The 24,807-nt window shown below is 36.4% G+C and overlaps 1 protein-coding gene across 1 annotated transcript in view; it reads right to left on the bottom strand.

Moving 5' to 3' along the window:
- Positions 1-24,807, bottom strand: part of gulp1a (GULP PTB domain containing engulfment adaptor 1a) — a 163,556-nt gene that overhangs the window by 3,410 nt on the left and 135,339 nt on the right. Inside the window, 9 exon segments of the mRNA XM_046839005.1 lie at positions 2,277-2,371; positions 4,320-4,449; positions 6,317-6,403; positions 6,606-6,722; positions 8,263-8,400; positions 10,055-10,080; positions 10,083-10,152; positions 11,244-11,315; positions 23,592-23,653. Of these exon segments, the coding sequence (XP_046694961.1) occupies positions 2,277-2,371; positions 4,320-4,449; positions 6,317-6,403; positions 6,606-6,722; positions 8,263-8,400; positions 10,055-10,080; positions 10,083-10,152; positions 11,244-11,315; positions 23,592-23,653 (797 nt within the window).

Genomic DNA, 24,807 nt, shown 5'->3' with positions numbered 1-24,807 from the left:
AATAAATAAACCTGGATACCAAAAATCTGAACAATGGCTCTTCTTGCATATTTAGTATTTATCCAATTTTTTTAAGGGTAAGAATCAATATACAGTAAAAATAAATAAATAATAAGAGCCCTTCCCTCTAATCAAGGTTGTGTCACATCATGTCAAAAAAATGGCAGCACATTATGTGGAAAAAAAAACAGACAACATACATCACGACATGTCTCAACAACATTACATGCAGTTTGTTTGCGAATTGGAAAAAACCTGGCTCATTATTTTTTTCTCCCTTTTTCAGCCTTCTAGATGTGATTGAAACCCATATGTGTTGTAAGACAGCGCCACATTCTGGTGATTTATTTATGTCATTTTCAGATTCAGCTCATTTTCCTTTCACACCATTTTCCCTCCTGGATTGATTGATAAAGTCTACTTTTGGTGGTGCTTATCTGCCATACAGAGCCTACAATCACCAACTAAGTAAAGCTTGTGAATTGTAGAAACCTAAAAAAAAAAATAAAGATTCATCATTTATATTTGTTCAACACAATTTTAACCAGATATGAGTCTTAACTCAAGAAATCTACACAGATAAAAGAATCATAATATGAAAATCCATAAAATCCATATTGTAAATATTTAATAATTTAGATTGAGGCAGGAAAAAAGTAATTGAACATTCTAAGGAAAAGGCACCAAGTCAAAAGCTCATTTTACTACATAGTTCAACTGTATCTCCTTTTACTTATATGTACATTACAGTAAAATTCTTCCCAGCGATAGTAGAAAGCTGGAGACAGCAATGCTTCAGCACCCTTGAAACACAGAGGGTTAAGAGCTTTGCTCAAGGGCCCGAGTGGCAGCTTGGTGATACTGGGGCTTGAACCCTTCTACTTTCCAATCAGTAACCCAGAGTCTTAACCACTGAGCTACCACTTTCCTACTGGTAGGTTTCTACAACCTATAAGATCTTCTTAGTTGCTGATTGCAGTCACTCATGTTACCCGATTAGCACCAAAAAAATTGACTATATCAATCAATCCAGAAGAGAAAATAGTGTGAAAATTGTGATCAACTTGAGCTGAAGTAGACATTTTACCAATTAGCAAACATGTATGCGATGGCACAGAGATGTGATTTGCTCATAGTGAGTGTACACTGAATTAATGTGTGTGTGCTTTTAAAATATGTAGAGGGGACTGTATAGTCTTGGAAGACGAAATCCTACCCTGATTGACCCTAAACACAGAGGAAGCAACTATTCACCTTTCAAAAAAGCTGGACTTGGTGAAAAGGTCGGGCAAAACTGTTCAAAACAGTTGTTAAGCTTTTTCGTTAACCATTTATACTTTTGTGCTTTCTTTTCTTTAGAACTCAACACAGAAACACACAATTTGCCTTCATATCAAATCCCCAGGAAAACCGCAAAGCATGGAAAAAACACATATGCAGGGAAAACCCAGGGTAATTTTATGCGGTTATATCGTTGCTTCTGTTAGAGATGATGTATGCAGGAGGTGGAGCTGTGGCTACAGTGAAAGGAGACGTGTTGATTTGTATTCTTTGTGTTTCTTGCTTTAGTAATGACATCATTCTTACTGCAGTGCTCTGTTCTACTGCGTTTCTCTATAATATTGATGGTTTCTATAGCAGTGGAGTGGTATTAAGAGGTGGACTGATTTAGGTAAGACAGCTGAATCATCAATTCTGTCTATACATAGATAGTGAGAGCCGCACTGTCATTTTCTGTGGACGTAGACTGACACCCCAGTAAAGACACTGTAAAAAGTCTGAACCAATTTCAGTTTCACTATAGTTACTGAAATATTAATAGCAGAAGATGAATATATGCTTGCAGATTAATGATCTGGGCATTAATTTCACAAGATAAGGGCATGATATATCAAACTTAGGGTTAAAAATGAAGACAACAGAGTTTTGTTTAGTGCATGTGTTCAGGTCGCGATCAAGGCTAAGTTCATACATCACAGCAGTGGTCACAGCAGGAGCTACACAGCTGGGACAACACGCAAAGATTCATTGCAGTGAGAGTGCTAAAGTCATGTCCTCATAACGATCCATGACTCAGCTATGGAGAAATGCTGGGAGAGATTTTCCTCTGATTATTATGTATGGAAATAGCCGATGGGATTCAATACTTTGTGTCAGTGCCAGGGCATGCCGTCTGCTCCAGCAGCTGCCTACATGCAGCAGTCTATATGCTGAAATGATTTATTTTGCTGATCACTGTATAATTATTCGCCTATAATTCAGAGACATGCAGTCACCTGCATCTCATCCAGCCGCGACTGGACGTCTGGGGGAAAGTCGGCACCGCCGCAAATGAAAGGGTCGAAGGGCTCGGCGCCAAACAGGTCTCTTCCTGAAGAACACAACATGAACACAAATCCATCAACAAGGCTGAAAAGGGTAATATGGTAGAGAATAATAAATCAGTACCAGGGTTTAGGAGTAGAAAGAGACTATTTTTTATGTTTAAGGACACCAAATATGAACAAATATTACTATAATATGTACTAAAATCTTTCAAAATAAAATGTTTCCAAATAAATACAGGTGGTCCCCGGTTTAAAGTGGAGATGCGTTCGGATGACCCCATCGTAACTTAAGATCTTAAAATACTAAATATTGTAAGTTAAGACATTTCCTGGCCTATCCAGGAGTGTTAAAGAATTTTGATCAATATGGTTATACACATTATGGTTAAAAATGTAACAAATCACAGTCCATAATTTAGCAAAACAAAAAAAAAAAAAGCTTTCTCATTCTCCCCTAATGGGAGAAGCCGAAAGAAAGTTTTAATCTCAGTCCAGTTCCAAATGAAAAGTCACGTACTTTCGACGTCATGAATGCCAAGGTCACGAGTATCGAGGTTCCACTGTATACTACTGAAAGCGTCACCAGTAGAATTTCTTTCTCTGCTAATCGAGACCTACAGTATACAAAGTGATGCAGCAACATTATAGTCCTATATTCTGTCCAGATCTTTCACTTCCTCATCTGTGCTATCCATTCATACTGTTCAGCTTCTCATGCTAATCCCACCATCAATGCTTTTACTGATCACTAACTAGCCAAGCATTTGCTGTAATTAACTGCTACTGCTGGAGTCCATCATTTGTACCAACACGTCAAATTACGCCTGCATTAGATTTCTCATTAATATGATGTCACTGAAAAATGGTGAATGAGAAAAGAAGCTCTTGCTTTTTGTTTTAACACCCAAAGAATCCTGGAATCACTAAACACGTCAAACCGAATCTAATTGAAATATTGTGTTTAAAGGCGCTTTCCCGAGCTATGAAAATCCCAGGATATTTTCCACTTGCTTTAGAAAAATAAAATACTAAACTAAAAACAGACACTAAAATAGAGCAGACAGTATTCTACACCTCACCATCAGATCCTCAATCAGAAAAGGATGTAAAAAAACTCTAATGCCATATAATGAGCACTATGCTAGAACAGTACTACATCAGTGAGACGATTTAATCTTTAATCCTGCAGTTTTAATCAGTGACGTATATCAGACCACAGTGGAGAAAATAACCTTCCCAAATCATTATCATGAATACTGATCGCTGATGGAAATATGGTTCCTACTGAAGATAATAGGACCTTAATGGATGCTTTAATGGCCAATCATTTTGTGTAAGAAACTTGATGAAATCAGATGGACGAGGATGTGAAAAAGTTGTCTAAGTAAAAAGACAAAAAAAAAGTAATCCGGATAGCAATTACACTGGCTTTTATCATAAATGTCAAATGTAATGTAATTTTATTCACAACTGCACAGTCTGAAGAATATCTTAGCATTGGCAATGCATTTAATCCTATTAAATCCTAATAAACTTGGGAGAGATAGCACATGTGGAGACAAGGTGAGAGAGGTGAAATTGAGATGGTTTGGACATGTGCAGAGGAGGGACATGGGGTAGAATCAGTTTAAGAATGATGAGGATGGAGCCACCAGGAAGGAGGAAAAGAGGAAGACCAAGGAGTAAGTTTATGGATGTGGTGAAGGAAGACATGCAGGTAGTTGGTTTGAAAGAGGCAGATGTAGAGGACAGGGGGGTATGGAGACGGATAATCCGCTGTGGTGACCCCTTATGGGAGCAGCCGAAAGAAGAAGAAGAAATCCAGATAATTTGGTTATCCAGAGTACCATAGGACAGATGATCATGCTACACTTTTATTGTTAACCATATAGTGGTTTGGGAGAATACTGCAGACATGTAGAACAATGAAAGACAATGTGTGTCAATAACACCCTTTAAACGAGTCAAATGAGTACAGTAGGAGAAACTGACTGATCTCTGCTGGTCTCGCTGGAGGTGTCGGAGGTGAAGAATTACTGGCTGGTTGTGGAACCATGGGAGCCACTGGAGAGAAGGGAACCATGTCGAAAATATCTGTGGAAACTTTGGAGTTGTTGCCCCCCTAACGGAAAGACGAGCAGAAACAAGATTAGCAACTTCTATATTACGTACTTTATATTGTGGTATATACTGTATATATACACTATATGGACATAAAAATATTGGGGTATATAAGACTTTTTTAGCAATAGATGGTTCTTCACTAAACTGTTGCCACAAAGGTGGAGGCACACCATTGTATAGGACGTCTTTGGATGCAGTAGCGTCCCTTCACTTCAACAAGGAGACCCAAACCAGCATGACAATGCACTGGAGTGGGAGATCTTTAATGGCCTCATAGAGAGTTCTGACCTCAACCTTTGGGACTGATTGATATTCTGAATACAGAACAAGTTCTGCTAAAATACCAGATTATTTAAGAGGCTAAATTTCTAACAGGATGTGGGAAAAATCTTTTCTGAAAATCTTCTCTACTGGAAAACCAGTAAATTCACTTAAATCTGTTGGTAGAATGGAACCAGTGGCTGTTTATAATGTTCAAGAAAATTCCGATAAGCTATTTCAAATAAAAAGCTAATTAAATAATGTGTATTTAAGAGAAAGTGTATAATCACTAATAACTGATGTATTTTTGTGAAACAATAACGGAAGGTGTTTTAATTGACAGGCTTCACGGCAGTCACAGATAAAGCTGTAACTTCCAGAAAGAATGGAGGATTTTGTGTTCTACTGTATTTTTTTGTATTATTAACATCATGAAAAAAATTAAGTGCTGGTAAGGGACAGGCTGTTTATAGCTGCTGAAAGATGATTGATAACAGGACCTTCTTATGTGGCTCTAACTACAAGATATGGACACCTGACATTCACTCACACACGTGACTGCTGTTACAGTTAGCTCTATTGTTTTGGGAAGTCGTTCCTCTAGATTTTATAATCATTTATATGTCTTGAGTTCATTCAATATTCAAGTTCATCCCAAACATGTTCAGTGGGGTTGAGTAGGTCAGGGTTCCATGAATTCTTCAACTACCTTAACATTGTATTTCTTCTTGGATCTTATGTACGGTAGTATTGTCATGCTGGAACAGGTTTATTGTAAAACTATAGTTTACAGAAACATTCTAGACAACTGCCTATTTCCAACTTTGCAGCTGTAATTAAGAAAAGAACCACATACGGTGTGATGGATAAGAGTCTACATACCTTTTGGTGCTTATAGTGTGTGTGTGTATATATATGTATATATGTATGTATAAATTTCTGTGATAAAAGAATTAACTGCATGGCGACAATTCCTGTTTATATCAAGTGAAATCATCTATTTGTTGATTACCTTCCAATAACAGCAAACCTGTAGTGCTTCATTTTTGGCATACACTTCACATCCCTGTCTATACAATCTAAATATGTGTATAAATGAAATTACATTTCCTAATGTTTTATGATCATTTTACAAACACATTCTCAAACACCAAGGCACAGAGACAAAAAGCATATTATATATATATATAGTACAGAGACTTCTCTTGGTATTATAGCAAAGAAAAAAGAAAAGAGAAAATCAGTGGCAAAGAAGGAAGAGAAAAAATGTTTGGTTTTGTTTTGTCTATTACTCTTGGCCGAGGGACCCCTGCTCCAGTGACAGGCTTTGGCAGAGCAGGTTTGGTGGGAGGAGGAGTCAAAACCCCAGCTGATACGCTGGAGTCGGGAGAGCTCATTGGTGTTAGTGTGACAGAAGAGATTTCTACACAGGAGAAGGAGGTCATATTGTGACACCAGAAGAGAGACGAGGGTCTCTGCAGCATGTAGGCCTTGTTAGTCGAGTTAATGTGAAGCAACTGCAGAAAAAGAGATCAGATAGCTTAGAGTTTTTAAGAAAATGATAACACACACACACACACACACACATTCCATGCAGTCCTTACAGGAGGAACTTGAGCAATGAGCAGCTGTTCCTCCAACGTCTGTAACTGCTTTTTCAATTCCGAGTTTTCGCTCTCAAGCTCCTGAATCTGTGGTGGAGAAAGGGTGAAGTCATTTTCCTCAAGATGCACACTGAGACGTTTCTTTGGGTTTTTTATTGTTTCGGAAGAAAGCAATTTTCAGGATAGGTCTTGTTTGATGACTGAAGCGCTGTCATTACAGCGGATGTGTCTCAGGAAAGTGGAAAACACTACAACACTAAGGTTTAAGTGGAAAAAAATAAAAGCTTACTCTTTTCTGCAGGCTGGCTATTTGTTTTCTGGTCTCCACGTCTTTCCCCCCCGACTCCAAGAACTTTTTGTAAGCCAGATCAAATGCCTGGCCAATAGTCAAAGTGATCTCTTCTGCCTAAATAACATAGGAACACATGTATCAAAAATTTATTACAACTGTATTAAAGCAATACAATGCAGCACTTTTATATACATTTATATTATTATTATTACAAATTATACAGTATAATAGTATATAATACTTAAACACAATATAATTATATATTATCATTACTATTATACATATTTCATATATAATAGTATAATCACAATTTATAAAACAGCAATTTCTCACTTTATGCTGTGATTTCAGCTCAAAAGTTACATTAATAGATACGTATTTGTATGCCGAGTTTCAGATTGTTCTTCAATTAATGTTTTTGATAGAGGCTAGATCAGAGAGGGCCAAAGTAGGCCCATGGTGACCTTGAATTTGGCCCACCGTGCCATATATGAAAAAAAAATAATAAAAACTAAATTTTGTGCAATAAATATGATTTTATACTAAAATTATAAAATTATACTGCATTACTCTGTATTACAGAGACATCTTTTCTATTAGTTTATTTTATTTTAAAATTTATAAAAACATAAATAAGAAAAACCATAGCAAATTTAATTTTAATCCAATGTTTGGTACGATGCAACATTTAGCTTCCAACCACAGCCTTCAGTCCACTGGGATTATTGGCCCTTCATAGGAAAAATGGTGGTAACCTAGACTATAAGGCTAGACTATAGTCTTAAAATATCAGCACTTGCCCTGACAAATGGGGTAGAATGTAACATCAAATGTAATTCAATAAAAAAAATACATTTATATATATATATATATATATATATATATATATATATATATATATATATATATATATATATATATATATATATACATATACATTACAGACCAAAAGTTTGGACACCTTCTCATTCAAAGAGTTTTCTTTATTTTCATGACTATGAAAATTGTAGAGTCACACTGAAGGCATCAAGGGCTATTTGACCAAGAAGGAGAGTGATGGGGTGCTGCGCCAGATGACCTGGCCTCCACAGTCACCGGACCTGAACCCAATCGAGATGGTTTAGGGGTGAGCTGGACCGCAGAGTGAAGGCAAAAGGGCCAACAAGTGCCAAGCATCTCTCGGGAACTCCTTCAAGACTGTTGGAAGACCATTTCAGGTGACTACCTCTTGAAGCTCATCAAGAGAATGCCAAGAGTGTGCAAAGCAGTAATCAAAGCAAAAGGTGGCTACTTTTTGAAGAACCTAGAATATGACATTTTTCAGTTGTTTCACACTTTTTTGTTATGTATATAATTCCACATGTGTTAATTCATAGTTTTGATGCCTTCAGTGTGAATCTACAATTTTCATAGTCATGAAAATAAAGAAAACTCTTTGAATGAGAAGGTGTGTCCAAACTTTTGGTCTGTACTGTATATATATATATATATATATATATATATATATATATATATATATATATATATATATATATATATATATATACAGTACATATATAAATAAGATGATGGCAAAACAGCTGTATACACAGAGCGTAATATTTTTCCCCCTACCAAACAATCACATAAATGAGCAACAAGTGTGTGATCTTACACATTTTTCACTGTCGAACACGTAGCAGAGATGTTTGTTAGATTCAGAGTCTTTGCAGATAAATGTAAATATCCTTTTGTCGGTTTTATCGTCTGCACAGAAAGATATCCGGTGCAACTGGCAATTGTGCTGCACTTCCTGAGAAGAGAAGTAGTAGTTTATTTAATAATATGGAAAAAAGAATTGATATAATGTACATTCACAAAAATGGACAGCGCAAATGACAATCCCATGACAAACTGTTTAAAAGGGCTGACAAGTCTGCAATAGGGAGAGTGTAACAGTTAAATGTAAAGCTGTACACTAATTTCTGAGAAAATGGATATAAAATACTAAATGGAACTTTTTAATCGGTTGTAAAAAATGCTAGCTTGGGCCAAATTGCTGTGAAGATTGTAAGAAGAATAAAACTGTACAAGTTGTGCCAATATTGGGTAATTAAATGGAATATACCACTGCGCCATGATTATTTTTGCTTTGACACTGCAACCCCAAGCGTTTTATCCTTTATATAACAGACGAGTCAAATTTCTGGACAATTACATTAAAGGATTTGGCAGACGCCCTTATAAAGAGCAACTTACAGTTATTTCATTTAAACAACTAAACAGTTAAGGGGTTAAGGGCCATGTTTAAGACCGTAGCAGTGACAGCTTTGTAGTGTTGGGATTTGAGCTTAAGACCTCCTGATTAGAAGTATAACATCTTAACCACTGAGCTACCTCTTTCCCTAAATTTGCCATCTGAGAAATCCAGGCCTACCTGTGTAAGTGATTAGGAACTAGGAATAGGATTTGTAATTTCTCCCAGGAAATAGCGGTTTGAGCGTCTAGCCACACCCCCAATACATTAACATATACGCCATCGGCAGATTCCTTTATCCAGGGTGACTTTCATTTATCTCATTCATACTACAGAGCAGCTAGGGCCTTGCTCAGGGGCCCAGGATTGGAAGCTTGGTGTGGCTGGGATTTAAACTCACATCCTTCACTCACTGCCCACTTTTTTCTTTTCTTTTTTTTTTTTAAATGTACCCTTACTTCAGACGCAGAAGACTTGGTGATGTGATTTATTTCTGTGTATAAGACATTTAGAAGTAAGCAATCTTCTTCTGGTCACTCTTGAATGAAAAATCCTGTAACACGAGCTTGAAACTATCTGAAGCTTATTTTAAGCTTTTTTCGAAATGCTGTATGTTGCATTGATCGGCTGTTGTTTGGTGTTATAGCGATAGCAGAAGGAAGGATTCTGCAGCAAGAGGCGCATAGCAGTACCGAAGAGAAGCAATGAGTCAGAAAGTACTGGGCAGATGACTGCAGAAGATGAATTACCCGACACCAAACATCAATACAACAACGCCGCAAATTCTATTAAAAGATGAAACACGCCAGATGTTCACTGAGCATCTGCGGACCGATCCATTCGTAATTATTACGCATCATACAGACAACAGCCGTGTCTGAAGTCAATACAGAACTGCACTAGGCTCTGCAGGGTGATGAAAAGGGGTAAGCGAAGTGTTTTCTCCTGCTTACGTTACGTAACAAAAACTTATTTTAGATATCAGGGGGATCAATCTAAATACTGAGATACTAACTGACTGACTGACTGGCTGCCTGAGGCAGCATTTAGATGATAAGCACCACAGAGTGACAGTAAACAGAAATCAATAAGAAGGAAAGTAAATAAAAAATCTATATGAATGCTCAATTTTGTCCTGTAGACAGAGGAACAGAACAGAGATTGAGAAAAAGAGAGATTACAAAGCAGATAAAGACAGACATAAACACACCTTTGTTTTGGGATCAAGTATCTTACTCCATAGATTGAGATTTGTAACTCCACTTTGGGGATCTTCTGTCCCTCTGACTTCTTGATGTGTCTTTGAAACTGCACAAATCGAAATTAAAATCATCTATCCATCCATAGTATTCCTCTTGTTTACATCCATACTTAACGAAAAAGAAAAAAGTGCATTCATTTGAGAATCACGTTGAAACCTTATTCAATCTTTTCTTATTCAATCCATCCAGCATCCATCCAACCGCCACTTTTTACATTCTAGAGCCATAAAGGGTTTTTCATCATGGGAATGTAGAACCCATACATCCAGCCAATTATTTATCTATCCACACATCAACCTTATTATATTTGTCAACATCTTTCCTTTTGAACAACACTTCATCGTCCAATCCATCCATCCATCCATCCATCCATCCATCCATCCATCCATCCATCCATCCATCCATCCATCCATCCATTTATCCATGCTAACCCAAACAGGAATTTTACAGAACTCATCCCTCTAATAATAGAATCCTAATTCTATAATCCTAATTTTCTTAAACCTTACTAAACGTTCTACATAGAACCCAACCATACTTTTATCCAGCCACCTATTTATCTATTCACAAATCAACCTTATTCTATTTCTCTACATCCATCCTTTTGAACAACACTTCATCCGCCCTTACCCCTTCATATTAATCTGAACAGGATTTTACAGAACTCATAAGTCTATATCCATTCAACAATACATTTATCCACTACTCTACCTATCCATCCATCCATCCATCCATCCATCCATCCATCCATCCATCCATCCATCCATCCATCCATCCATCCATCCATCCATCCATCCATCCATCCATCCATCCATCCATCCATCCATCCATCCATCCATCCATCCATCCATCCATCCTAACCTGAACAGGAATTTCACAGAACTCATCTGTCTAATAATAGAATCATATTTGTAGTTATTTTACTCAATGCTGAGTGTAATATATATATATATATATCCTGCTATTCTCTTACTGAATTTAACATAGTCAATGCTACTCTGAAACTATGACAACAGGTGGAATTATAGGCACTACAGTTCATTCAGGTAAACAAGTTTCAGGACATCTATTCTTGGCAGTGGCTGCACATGGTCAATGTGAGGTTGCCCTCGACAGTCATTAAACACATTAACTAACCTTGAGTTTTCGAACTGCATCTCTCACAACCTCTGTTCCTTTGGGCTGATCGACCTCTGTGTTCCCCAGGAACTAAGGACAAAAAAGTGTACAATATAAAAAACAAGAGCAAAGCACAATACGAGGCAGGAGAAGTGTAAAGCTGGTTTTAGAGAAAAAAGACAGTGTTACAGTTTTAACTGTAGTTCATACAGACCAATAAATTACACACCAGGCAGGTTTATATTCTGTAAAATAATCTGCCACACTGCTAATATTATACTCCCAATTAGAATTTCAAAGTTAGAGGGAAAAAAGGTCTAATACACCTTAGATAATGACTTCAAAGTGTAAGGCTCTGTCGCTCTGCTTACTGTGAAACAACACACTGAAAATCAAATGTAAAATTAATGTGTAATACACCGTCTAGACAAAACGTCCAGCTGAAACAAACCCACTCCCAGCTTTCTCAGTGCTGAGGTAGCTCAGTGGTTAAGGCATTGGACTTTGTATTGGAAGGTTCAAATCCCACCACCACCAAGCTGCCACTGCTGGGCCCTTGAGAAAGGCCCTTAACCCTCCCCTGCTCAGTTGTAAGTCGCCTCACCTCTTTCCTGCTCTTTCTATGCTGGGTTTAAGTTGAACTGCAGATAAATACAAAACCTAATGTCCCTTCCAACCTGGGTAATTTCAGCCCATCAGATGCCCTCTGAACATCTGCAAAGCTGTTCTTCTCTGTAAAAACGGATAAATGTTAGTCTACACATCTGTCTTCCGGTTTCCTCATTACAGAATGCAATAATGCGGGAATCAAAATAAACTAAACTAGCTAATAAATGACCTAGACTATTACTACTGTTAACAAAATTGAAAGCATTCAGTTACAAATATCTGTCAAATATCTGTTCCAGCATGACAATGCTCCTGAGCATCAAGCCAGCTCCATGAAGATATTGGATAATCATTCTGAATTGAAATATCCTTAGTGTCCTGTACAAAGTCCTGATTTAAACCCTACTAAACATCTTCGAGATGAACTGGAACACTGACTGAACCCAAAATCCGATCTCATCAATGCTCTTGTAAATGAATGATTACAAAACTCAAAAATTTTAGTGGAAATTATTACAAGAGAAAAAGGTGGAATACATTTGGAAATGCATGTTTCAAATTCCAAGCAAAAATATAGATAATCTAAAAAATATCTTATAGCATCTATAAAAAATAGCAAAAAAATGTTTTATTTGTTCTTACAGGTGTTGATAATGAGTTTTTTAATTCCCAAATCTTATAACAATAGTAATAATAATTATAACAATAATTATAATTAATAATATAATAATCCAAGCAGTTCAGTTCTGTGGCCACTATGAGCTGCTGTTGTACTCTTTAGAAGCAACCACAATTTGAGTCCAGAGAAGGCGTAACACAAATGGTCCTCACCACCGAACTACAAGGCCAAAAACTTCGCAAAAATGGCCTCGTTTCCCTCCCAAAATGTTTCAGACATTCAGTCATAAATCTTTTATTTATGCACTCACTTTGAAGGTTGCAATCATACAACAAGAATAAATATGGATTATCTTTCCAGTGAAAACCAAAAACAGATTCAGTTACAAAAAGACAAAATAATTCAAGGTAAACGTAATTACATTTAGAACGAAACAAATAAAGTACGGTAAAAAGTAAACTAAAAATCGCAATAATAATTGTTAGAGCTTTAGTGTAATAGGAACAAGACCTGAGTTTAAAAGCCTAAAAACAAATAGCTTCTTTTTTCTGGGTTCTTAGTCTCTGGATGTTCTACAGCACAGAGGTTAATGATGGTAAACCTGGATTTGGAGCACAGTCCACTGTCAGCACACTGATGCCCAAAAAAGAGCTGTAATTATTCTTTTTTGGGTTTTTGGTACTCTGCAGAAAAATAATGTACATGACAAACATTAGGGCGTCTGCCAAATGCCATAAATGTAAATGTACCCCATCTCTTTCCTGCTCTTTCCATGCTGGGTTTTAGTTCAACTGCAGATTAATAAAAACCTAATGTCCCCTCCAACCTGGGTAATTTCAGCCCATCAGATGCCCTCTGAACCATCTGCTAAGCTGTTCTTCTCTGGAAAAACGGATAAATGTTAGTCTACACATCTGTCTTCCGGTTTCCTCATTACAGAATGCAATAATGCGGGAATCAAAATAAACTAAATTAGCTAATAAATGACCTAGACTATTACTACTGTTAAAGTTGGAAGCATTCAGTTAGAAATATCCGTCAAATATCTGTTCCAGCATGACAATGCTCCTGAGCATCAAGCCAGCTCCATGAAGATATTGGATAATCATTCTGAATTGAATAGCCTTAGTGTCTTGTACAAAGTCCTGATTTAAACCCTACTAAACATCTTTGAGATTATAGATAAGAACATTAGATAATAAAATCCATCAGACCAATTGATAGAGTGAGTCATAAGACAGATGGGCTGCAGCCCATGCGGTGTAATGATGACTCGAATAAGTGTGATAAGACCTGAAGGTTCGAGATATAAAAAAACAAGACAATCAGACAGACACCTAATGATTTGAACCTCCAGGAAAACAGGATTTCAAGTGCAGATTAAAAACGTATCTTTTTAGCAAAGCCTACACATAACATACGTCTCACATCATAACCTTGTGCTCCAGAACATCTGATCACATGCACATTATCAACATGTGCTGTTAATATCATGAACAGCAGCTACGCTAATTCCTCTCCACTGCTTCTCTTTCTCTCCCCATCCCGAGGCATCCTGAGGTTGCTCCAGCTCCAGTCACGTCCCACCTTATGAAGATTATGGACCTTTAAAGAAGTAGATGCCAAACTCGCAAACTTCCCGAACCATCTAGAGACGTACCAGTGCCAATTGAATCCCACTACATGTGTGGAGTTTTAACATTGGACCTCCTGGAGTGTTTAAAGGCTCTGGCATGGAGAAGCTGATGCTGGATCTGTGATGATCGCAAATGTTGAGCTATTTTATGAGTTGCTCAGTAGCTCCTAGTTTTATAACCATAATGACTGTATAAGACTGTAGAAAGAACATTACTTATAATCTTATACTCCAGTGCTCATGTTAGTTCTCACTCTCCAGTGTTCTGTATTGTTGAAAGATTTATGATCACACTCTTGATGTCACCCAAATGAGGATGGGTTTCCCTTTTAAATCTGGATCCTCTCAAGGTTTCTTCCACATAACATCTAAGGGAGTTTTTCCTTGCCACAGTCACCACGGCTGCTCATCAGGGATAAATATACACCATTCACCTTCACTGTTAATTTCTGTAAAGCTGCTTTGAGACAATGTCTGTTTTAAAAAGTGCTATATAATTAAAAAAAAAAAAGAGTGTGAAGAGAACCTTGAGAGCCCTTGTGATACTGTACGTTGTTCCTGAGCTGCAATACAAATCATGTCATCTCATAAGACTATATTAATTATCCTATAAGTTATTTCTTTTACAGCTGGGGATGGTTCCACCTGAACAGCCTAAATATCCATGAAGTTACTAAGCAACTCAAGATCTATTTTTTGACTACAATTCATATCAACAGTCTACTATAATGGCAAAGGATCACAGGCTGCATGAACAGTTTTGCATTTCAGCAACTATTACTGCACACCTCACAATGAAGGAAATGTAATGAATGGACATTCGGTGCCACCCAGGGGTGGATGCGATCCCTTTTGAATCTGGTTCCTCTCAAGGTTTCTTCCTCATGCCGTCTCAGGGAGTTTTTCACTGCCACAGTCACCACAGGCTCGCTCATTAGGGGGAAAAAAACTTCAAACAAGAATTATACGGAAGAAACTTATAGGCACCAAAGGCACATACACTTTTATATGCAACTATATAACAGTTTTGTCTCTGTAAAGCTTTTACTTTGAGCTTTGAGACAATGTCAATTGTTAAAAATGCTATACAAATAAAAATTAATTGAATTGACGTGTCAAACATCATTTCAGATACGTCAAAGATCCCTCAACGATCATCCCTCAAATGCAGAGCCCAAACAAGTCTCAATTCATGATGACTAGAGGGAACCACTGCCAATTAGGAGTGAATGCAAGCAGATTGAAAATCTGGCATTATGTGGAAAATAGATTCAAGCGTGATGAGTTTTAGATTTTCATGTTGAACAGGTAAAGCAGTGACACCTATCAGCCATACGATAACATCAAAACAATTGTAGTGATTATCTCAATACATTGATAGCAGAGTTGGAAATAATCAGCAGCAATTTTTTTCAATAATTCGGTTTCTGAAGTTGATCTGTTGGAAGCAGGACAAATTGCAAGAGTAAGGATCTCACTGATTTTATCAAGGGCTGGACAAATGACTCAAAGCATCTCCAATACAGCAGGCCTTGTAGGGTTCCTTGTATAAAGTAGTTACTGTAGCACCTATGCGGGATGTTGAGATTAATCGTTTAATTAATTTAATTAAATATTAGTCTTTTCACCCTGAGATGCTGATGCCTGCCAGATGTACCAAGTCCAGCCATACATACATACATATATATATATATATATATATATATATATATATATATATATATATATATATATACATATATATATATATATACATATATATATATATATATACTGTATTAGAGCACTGCAGAATGTTTTGCTTTTGTAGATTGAACATATTCACACAATAAATGACCAATTTATTTTGGGTTATAATTAAATTTTTATACATTTGTTAACATACATTTTTTTTTAGTACTCTACACTATATATAAGTACTCAGGTACAGTACTTGACATTTGCTTTTAGTATTTACTACTGTTTATTAGTTCTAATTGGACCTGCTGTCTGCAGTTATGTTTGAAGTTGGCTACTTTCAGAAAGTGTACTTTCTTGAAGCAAATAAAATAAAATGAGTTTTCAAGTTGCAGTAACTTTAAAAATTAATGAGGCAATTAATGCATCGTAATATCGAACTGAATCGATTCGTTGACATGATAGTCATAATCGAATCGTGAAACCAGTGAAGATTCTACGACGGCGTATTAGGGCCAATACGGGATGAAAAAGAATTGAAAGGGGAGGAGACAGGAAATTTTAAAACTTAACATTTCCAAGTTGCATTGCTCATGTCTGATTTTGGCCCATTCTTCCACACAAACATTCGAGTTCCGTGGGTCTCTTCTATTAACTTTGATCTTTAGTTTGTTCCATAGATTTTCAATTGTATTCAAGTCTCAAAATCTTCAAGTTTTTTGAGAAAAAAAAAATCTAAATTTTCTAGTTTAAAACTCAAATTTACGAAAAATACACGTCCCTTTCCTTCCAATTCTTTTTTTTTAATACCATATTGGCGATAATACGCTGTTGTAAGATTCATACCCGTAGTACTGTAATTACAAAAATGTTTACAGGAAGGACAACTGCTGAACACAAAAGTGCCACTGTAGCATAAACTGGTGAAAAAAAAGGAAATGCTGGATCTGACAGAAAGGGTCAGATCAGTCAAGACCACTGCATATGGAGCTGTCAAAGTGCCCATTCTGACCACTACACCACCAGAGATAAGCAGCTAAAATAGGCAGAAAAACATCAGAAATGGTCCATGGAGCAACAGGGGAAGGAAGCCTGGTCTGATGAATCATCTTTCTTTCATAAATCACCTGAGTATTTCTAAGTCGCTTACTTTGGGGAATTATTTTACCAGGATTCAATGAAGATGTAGTGTAATGATCCGGGTAACGTTCTTCTGGGAAAACGTGGGTCCTGGTATTTATGTGAATGTTACTTTGACATGTGCCACCTACCTAAACATTATTACTGACAAATTTACACACAAGTTGTTCGGTCCATGTATATATATATATATATAAATAATTTTTTCATTATTATTATTGTTTTTATTATTCTATTAAAATTCTCTCTAAAAAGTTCTTCTGAGAGCAGCATGTAGTGGCATATTTTTTACCAGGAGGCATTTGAGATTTGATTATCGAGATAACTGAATGACAAAATCATGACAAGGCTAAAAAGATTATAGTTCACTTTGAAGGTTATGCCGATTGATGTATTATATCCCAGGCAGCAGGGATTAAACCCGTTGTGGTTTTGCCAGTCTATCCAATCCACTATCCATCCGTGCATCTATCTGCACACTTTCCTCCCACCAAATATCTAATAATTGTCTGGACTTGAACGCGCATTTCGATCTCACGAGAACACACAAGGTTGAAAATCTATTCCTGTTCATCCATCACCTGAGACAAGGTGGCAGGATAACATTTCTAGACTCCTGGTAAGAGAGAAGCTTTGGCAGCTCAATTCCAGCTGGTACATTTCCCTGTTCCTGGATTCATTAAGACATCTGAGAGGAGCTACACCAGAGTGAAAAAGGCTCTCATCCCGTAACAGCTGGTGCAGCGGAGAAGAGAACAAAACACACAGCTTCCTGTACAGATGTGGTGAGCAGCCAAGGAAAAAGATAATAATAAAAAAATAAAATAAAAAAAAAACACTATTTGTATAAAAATCTCCTAGCAGCATCATGTTTGTGTGTGTGTGTGTGTGTGTGTGTGTGTGTGTGTGTGTGTGTGCATCGAACCATTCATGTGTTTGTTTGTGTATGATATTTAGCTCTTTTTTTATCATTTTTTTGTACTCCTCTCAAATAACAAGCAGATAAGAAAGGTCTTTGATGTAGCCGTGTAGCTACGCATCGAGGTTGTGGAAGAAAAAAGCAGAAACGCACATAGGGCCTCGAAATGAGAAAAGGGTAATAAATGCAGATAAGTTCCTGCTGTGCTTCAGAGGTACGGCTGTGCTGAGATATAAAGCCAAATATCCGAGCCACCTCGAATACAACATTCCCTAATAAAAATGATAATGTGTCTTGCCTTGCTGTCTGGGCGACACGACTTAATTACTGTGAGTAAAATAAATGCGCAAACGAAAAAGTTTTCAGGAAACAAATATATTTGAAATATATCGAAAATCAAGCACTGATCAGATCATCCTTATTCATTCATTTACTTATTGAATTTTATTGTGTATATATATATATATATATATATATATATATATATATATATATATATATATATATATATATATATACATATATACAGGGCAACCTGAAAAATTAGTTTTACTTTAAATTTACATTTACTTATTAAATTTTATTGTATGTGTGTATATATATATATATATATATATATATATATATATATATATATATATATATATATATATATATATATATACACTGTACACACACACACACACACACACACACACACACACACACACACACACAGTGCAACCTCAAAATGGCAAGGTTTTTACTGCTGCTTTCCTTTTGGGGGAATTGTACATGTACTGTATTGCAAAAAATGTAACAAAAACTGTGAATTACTTGTCATAAATGTTTTATACTTTAAATGAATAAGATAATAATGAAATCTTTTTCAAAAATTTTTATGTAATTTATTAATACAAACTGAAATGTTAATCCGATCTTAAGAGCCACTTGTGGCTTCTTGCCAACAATTAGATTTGAGTTACGATGCGAGTTACTCTTAGTCTGGTTCCATATGAAAAGTCGCAAACTATGTGTGTGTGTGTGTATATATATATATATATATATATATATATATATATATATATATATATATATATATATATATATATATATATAATCTAGAGCAACATACATTTATCTTATTAATATAACTAAGCATCTATAGGATTAAGGGCTTTGCTCAGGGGCCGAGTATTGGAGTTTGGGGTAGCTGGGATTTGAACTCCCAATTTTCGGAGCCAAAGTAAAATGACCTATATATATATACAGTTGTGTTCAAAATTATTCAACCCCCAATGCTGTAAATGGTTTTAGGGAATTTAGTGTACATTTGTAATTGTATTCAGAATGAAATCCTACAAGGACTTCTTAAAGAACCATATGCAACTAAAATGACATCAATTAGTTTTGTAATACAGTAGTAAATGTTTCTTTTGTGAATTCTTCATTGACATATTTATTCAACCCCTTAAAGACTACCACTCTGAAGAACAGAGGTTCAATGAAGTGTTTTCAATCAGGTATTGAAAACACCTGTGGATATCAGGAAGCAGCAATAAAGCCTAATAAGCACCAATTAGGCAGCTTTAAAATGACTGTGATACTCAGCTCCTTCTAGACATTTACTGGTGTGGTTACAAACATGGTGGGGTCAAGAGAATGGTCCAGGAAGACAAGAGAACAGGTGATTACTCTTCACAGGAAGGGCAATGGCTATAAGAAGATTGCAAAGATGTTAAACATACCAAGAGACACCATAGGAAGCATCATTCGCAAATTCAAGGCAAAGGGCACTGTTGAAACGCTACCTGGTCGTGGCAGAAAGAAGATGCTGACTTCGACTGCTGTGCGCTACCTGAAGCGTAGAGTGGAGAAAAGTCCCCGTGTGACTGCTGAGGAACTGAGAAAAGATTTGTCAGATGTGGGTACTGAAGTTTCTGCTCAGACAATACGGCGCACCCTGCGTAATGAAGGCCTCCATGCCAGAACTCCCAGGCTGTCCCCAAAGAATAAGAAGAGTCGACTGCAGTATGCCAAAAGTCATGTGGACAAACCACAGAAGTTTTGGGATAGTGTTCTGTGGACTGATGAAACAAAATTAGAACTGTTTGGGCCCATGGATCAACGCTATGTTTGGAGGAGGAAGAACAAGGCCTATGAAGAAAAGAACACCTTGCCTACTGTGAAGCATGGCGGGGGGTCAATCATGCTTTGGGGCTGTTTTGCTTCTGCAGGTACTGGGAAGCTTCAGCGTGTGCAAGGTACCATGAATTCTCTTCAGTACCAGGAGATATTGGATGACAATGTGATGCAGTCCGTCACAAACCTGAGGCTTGGAAGACGTTGGACCTTTCAACAGGACAATGATCCCAAGCATACCTCCAAGTCCACTAGAGCATGGTTGCAGATTAAAGGCTGGAACATTTTGAAGTGGCCATCGCAGTCACCAGACTTAAATCCGATTGAGAACCTCTGGTGGGACTTAAAGAAAGCAGTTGCAGTGCACAAGCCTAAGAATGTGACTGAACTGGAGGCTTTTGCCCATGATGAATGGGCGAAGATACCCGTAGATCGCTGCAAGACACTTGTGTCAAGCTATGCTTCACGTTTAAAAGCTGTTATTACTGTAAAAGGATGTTGTACTAAGTACTAAGATTGAATGTCACTTGGGGGTTGAATAAAACTGATAATGATGTGAGCTCAGAAAAGACATTTGTGGTTATTTCATTATAAATGTTATGTTATATTTGTCTGACCTACACGTGCCTCTTTGATTTAATTGTAAGCAGGATGACTGAATGATCATAATCAATGTCAAACCGACCAAAACAATCAATTTCAGTGGGGTTGAATAATTTTGAACACAACTGTATGTATATATATATATATATATATATATATATATATATATATATATATATATATATATATACATATACATACATACATACAGTGGAACCCACTTATCTCGACCTCGGTTAACTCGCCAACCCTATTAAGTCGACGTTTTTGAAGTGGAACCACCAAATTCTCGCTTTGTCTAAGCATTTTTTAATCGGTAATGTCGATTCTTTTATGTCCCCGAACCCTAATATCTCGAGCACAAGGGGGGGCAAATCTGCCACTTAACATCGGTTATCTCGATCCGCATGACGCTTTTGGCGACCCCTATATATATATATATATATATATATAGCAACAACCTGAAACTAAATTTTGACACACAGTTTTGACATGTTTACTTAAAGTGTAATCAGAACAAGGCAGCTTTTTTGACAGTAATAAGTTATTTTCAGAGGACAGTGAATCTATACTGCTATACAAGCTGCACAGTGAGTTTCATGTCTATAGTATTGTCCCTTGAGAAGATAAAATAAAATGGTTGCTGAAATGTGAGGGGTGTACTCATTTTTGTGAGCTACTCTACATACGCTGTTTATTTATCATTTTATGGATTTGTTTATTAATTACTACTCTTATTTAATAATTAGTTATTGATTTTTTAATATGATTTACAAATACAGGAATTTATCCATCCATGCATTTTTGCAAAGCCCCTTAATTGTTTGGGGGACAAATTTAATACTGACTGATTAATTGATTGATTCATTTCACAGTGTTAGAGCTCAGATTTTTACTCATTACAATCTGATCCAAAGTGATATACCTTAACCACAGGGCTGCCACCTTCCATCAAGGTGTAAGGTGCTGTTATGAAATTATTCATTATTATGATGTTTTAAAAAAGAGAGATCTGTTTGAATTCTTATTAAAGTGTCATTAAACTAAAACAAACTCTCTAAAATAAGAACTAGCTGCTGTCATGTGAAAAAAAAGTACACCCTTTCTGAATTCAATGTTTTTACGAATGAGGAAATAATAAAAATCACCCGGTCCTTATCAGGCCTCATTCAAATCAACAACACATTACTTTTTACATTATTTTTGTTCATTATTTAGTTCACAAAATAAGTCAGAAATTGAAATGCCATGTGTGAAAAACTAAGCACACCTTTACTGCGTCCACAGGATATAAGTGGCTAAGAAGGAGCCAGGTGCTGTGAATCAAATGCCCTTGATAATTTGATCATCAATAAGTTTGACAAGTCTATAAAAGTTTAAGTTTGCTGGTCTGGTGCATTCAGATGTGTGTGAACACAATGCCAAAGAGGAGAGACATCAGTAATTTCTTAGTGAAGCATTTGTTACTGCCTATCAATCTGGGAAGGGTTATAAGGCCATTTCCAAAACAATTTAAAGTCCATCAATCTACAGAGAGGAACATAATTCATAAGTGGAAAACTTTAAAGGCTTCCGCCAATCCCTGTAAATTCACTTTAAGGTCAGACTAAGCAATGCTCAAAGTATGGTTTGTTTGGAAGGGTTGCCAGAAAATAAGAATTAAAGCTGTTTAAAAAGAATAAGGCTGCATGGCTCAGGTATGAGCCAAAGAACAGGAACAATCCACAAAAAATTGAGGAACAATGTCTGTTGGACAAATTAGATCAAAATGGAGATGTTTGCCCATAATGCACAGCACTATGTTTGGCAAACACCAAACACAGCATATCAGCACTTGCACCTGACAAGAATGATAGTGGAGGGGTGATGATTTGGGCTTCTTTTGCAGCCATGGGTCCTAGACAACTTGCAGTCACTGAGTTTGCCATGAATTCCTCTAAATAGCAAAGTATTCTAGTGTCAAATGTGAGGCCTTTTGTCTGACAGCTGAAGCTAATCTACAACAGAATGGCTGAAAAGGAACAGATTCAAAGTTTTGCAATGGTCCAGTCAAAGTCCAGAACTTAAACTGACAGAAATGCTGTGGCAGGACTGTAAGAGAGCTGGTTAGAACCAGGGTTGGGCAAGGAATACATCAAATTTTACGGTATGTACAGTATTTTAAAATAAAATACCAAATACCTTAACTTTAAGTGTATCAAAATAAACTACAAAATACAGCAGCCAGGTCATGTTTGTTTTTTTTTTAAAATGCCAAAAAATTATTTTACAAGTGGAGAATGACAATTTCTCAGCAAACCTTCCATCAAGTGGCCTATTGGATCTGTTTCTTCACCATTACACCGACTGAGTTAAATAAAGTAAACACACAGATAGCAACAGCTTTTCTTTGGCCGAGTCATGACATATGCAACCAGTTAACAGATCAAGTATTCACATACATAATCCCTGTGATCTCACAGATAAAGTTTAGAACTTTTATCCTAATTTAGTTACCTAGTGTTTGGTAACAAAGGGCTATTTTTCATCAGCAACACTGACAACCAAGATATTCATAAGAAGACGACTGATGGCACCTGTATTCATAGCAACTACTTTCTTACTAATGAATAATTTAATTGTTAAATATAATATTATGTATCAGGCAGTAATGTATGCAATGGTATGAACATATGTATTTGAAATACATGTATCATAGATACTCCAAATGTATAATTTATCTCAAAATATGTGGTAAAAGTTTAAGGAAGAACCACATATGGTTGGAAAAGTCTCAATACTTGTATCCATATTTTGTAATGTCTAACAACTAAATTTCCTAAATGAGTGTCCTTGCTTTTAGTGTTTCCAGGGTCATATATTAAACATGTTAATACACAGACAGTTTTTTTTACAGAACTTATACCTCTAGCATATAATCTCATTCTCAAAACATAAATTACTTGCAATCATATATCAAGAACAGTTTATAAAGAAGACTCTAAAACCAAAACCTCACTGCTTAATAACCTGCAATGTTACCCATGAAAGAGAAATACATACCTTGACATTGTAGGGAATGAAATGCTTGGCCAGGGCTTCGGGTGTATGCATCCATGATTTATCTAGAAGGAGATTGAGCATTGTTAAGTAAAGGAGCTCCAAAAATATGTAGAATGTGCTGCAAATGAAGAAACATCTCCCAATTTCTAGTACACGCTCACTAAGATGGAGAATGTCTCCTAATTCAGTTATCAAGACCAAATGCCAAAATCAATAATGTACAATTGGAAGAGTGTGATTATTGGCAGAATCTGAGCAAATTACAGGCTAAAACAGCACTATGGAATTCTTTAACAAAATGAATTTTTTGGCTAAACATGAAGAAATATATGCACACTTGGGCTAAGGAGGATAAACAATAACAAATATACATCACTTATACAGTACAGACCAAAAGTTTGGACACCTTCTCATTCAAAGAGTTTTCTTTATTTTCATGACTATGAAAATTGTAGAGTCACACTGAAGGCATCAAGGGCTATTTGACCAAGAAGGATAGTGATGGGGTGCTGCGCCAGATGACCTGGCCTCCACAGTCACCGGACCTGAACCCAATCGAGATGGTTTAGGGGTGAGCTGGACTGCAGAGTGAAGGCAAAAGGGCCAACAAGTGCCAAGCATCTCTCGGGGAACTCCTTCAAGACTGTTGGAAGACCATTTCAGGTGACTACCTCTTGAAGCTCATCAAGAGAATGCCAAGAGTGTGCAAAGCAGTAATCAAAGCAAAAGGTGGCTACTTTGAAGAACCTAGAATATGACATTTTTCAGTTGTTTCACACTTTTTGTTATTTATATAATTTCATATATAATTCCACATGTGTTCATTCATAGTTTTGATGCCTTCAGTGTAAATCTACAATTTTCATAGTCATGAAAATAAAAAAAAACTCTTTGAATGAGAAGGTGTGTCCAAACTTTTGGTCTGTACTGTATATATATATATATATTTTTTATGTACTTCATGGATACAGATTTATAATGCTGAATCCTACTGCTATTTTAATCCATAAGACTAAATCAATCCCTATTGGAGAAGCTAAAAATAAAAAGAAATTCCCAAAACGTTCCAACACACACAGTCTAAATACAAGAAGGTCATCGAGATATTCGAAGGAAAAACATTGCCAAATTCAACATTCTTTTTTATTAGAAGAGGAGGTCTGGATTGTAATCAGAGAGGTGAATAAATGCTGATAAAAGCTGAATGAAAGCGGCC

This window comes from Silurus meridionalis, chromosome 3, assembly GCF_014805685.1.
Source record: "Silurus meridionalis isolate SWU-2019-XX chromosome 3, ASM1480568v1, whole genome shotgun sequence".
NCBI lineage: Eukaryota > Metazoa > Chordata > Actinopteri > Siluriformes > Siluridae > Silurus > Silurus meridionalis.
The sequence above is the reverse complement of the archived record's forward strand: the minus strand, read 5'-3'. Positions and strand labels throughout refer to the sequence as shown.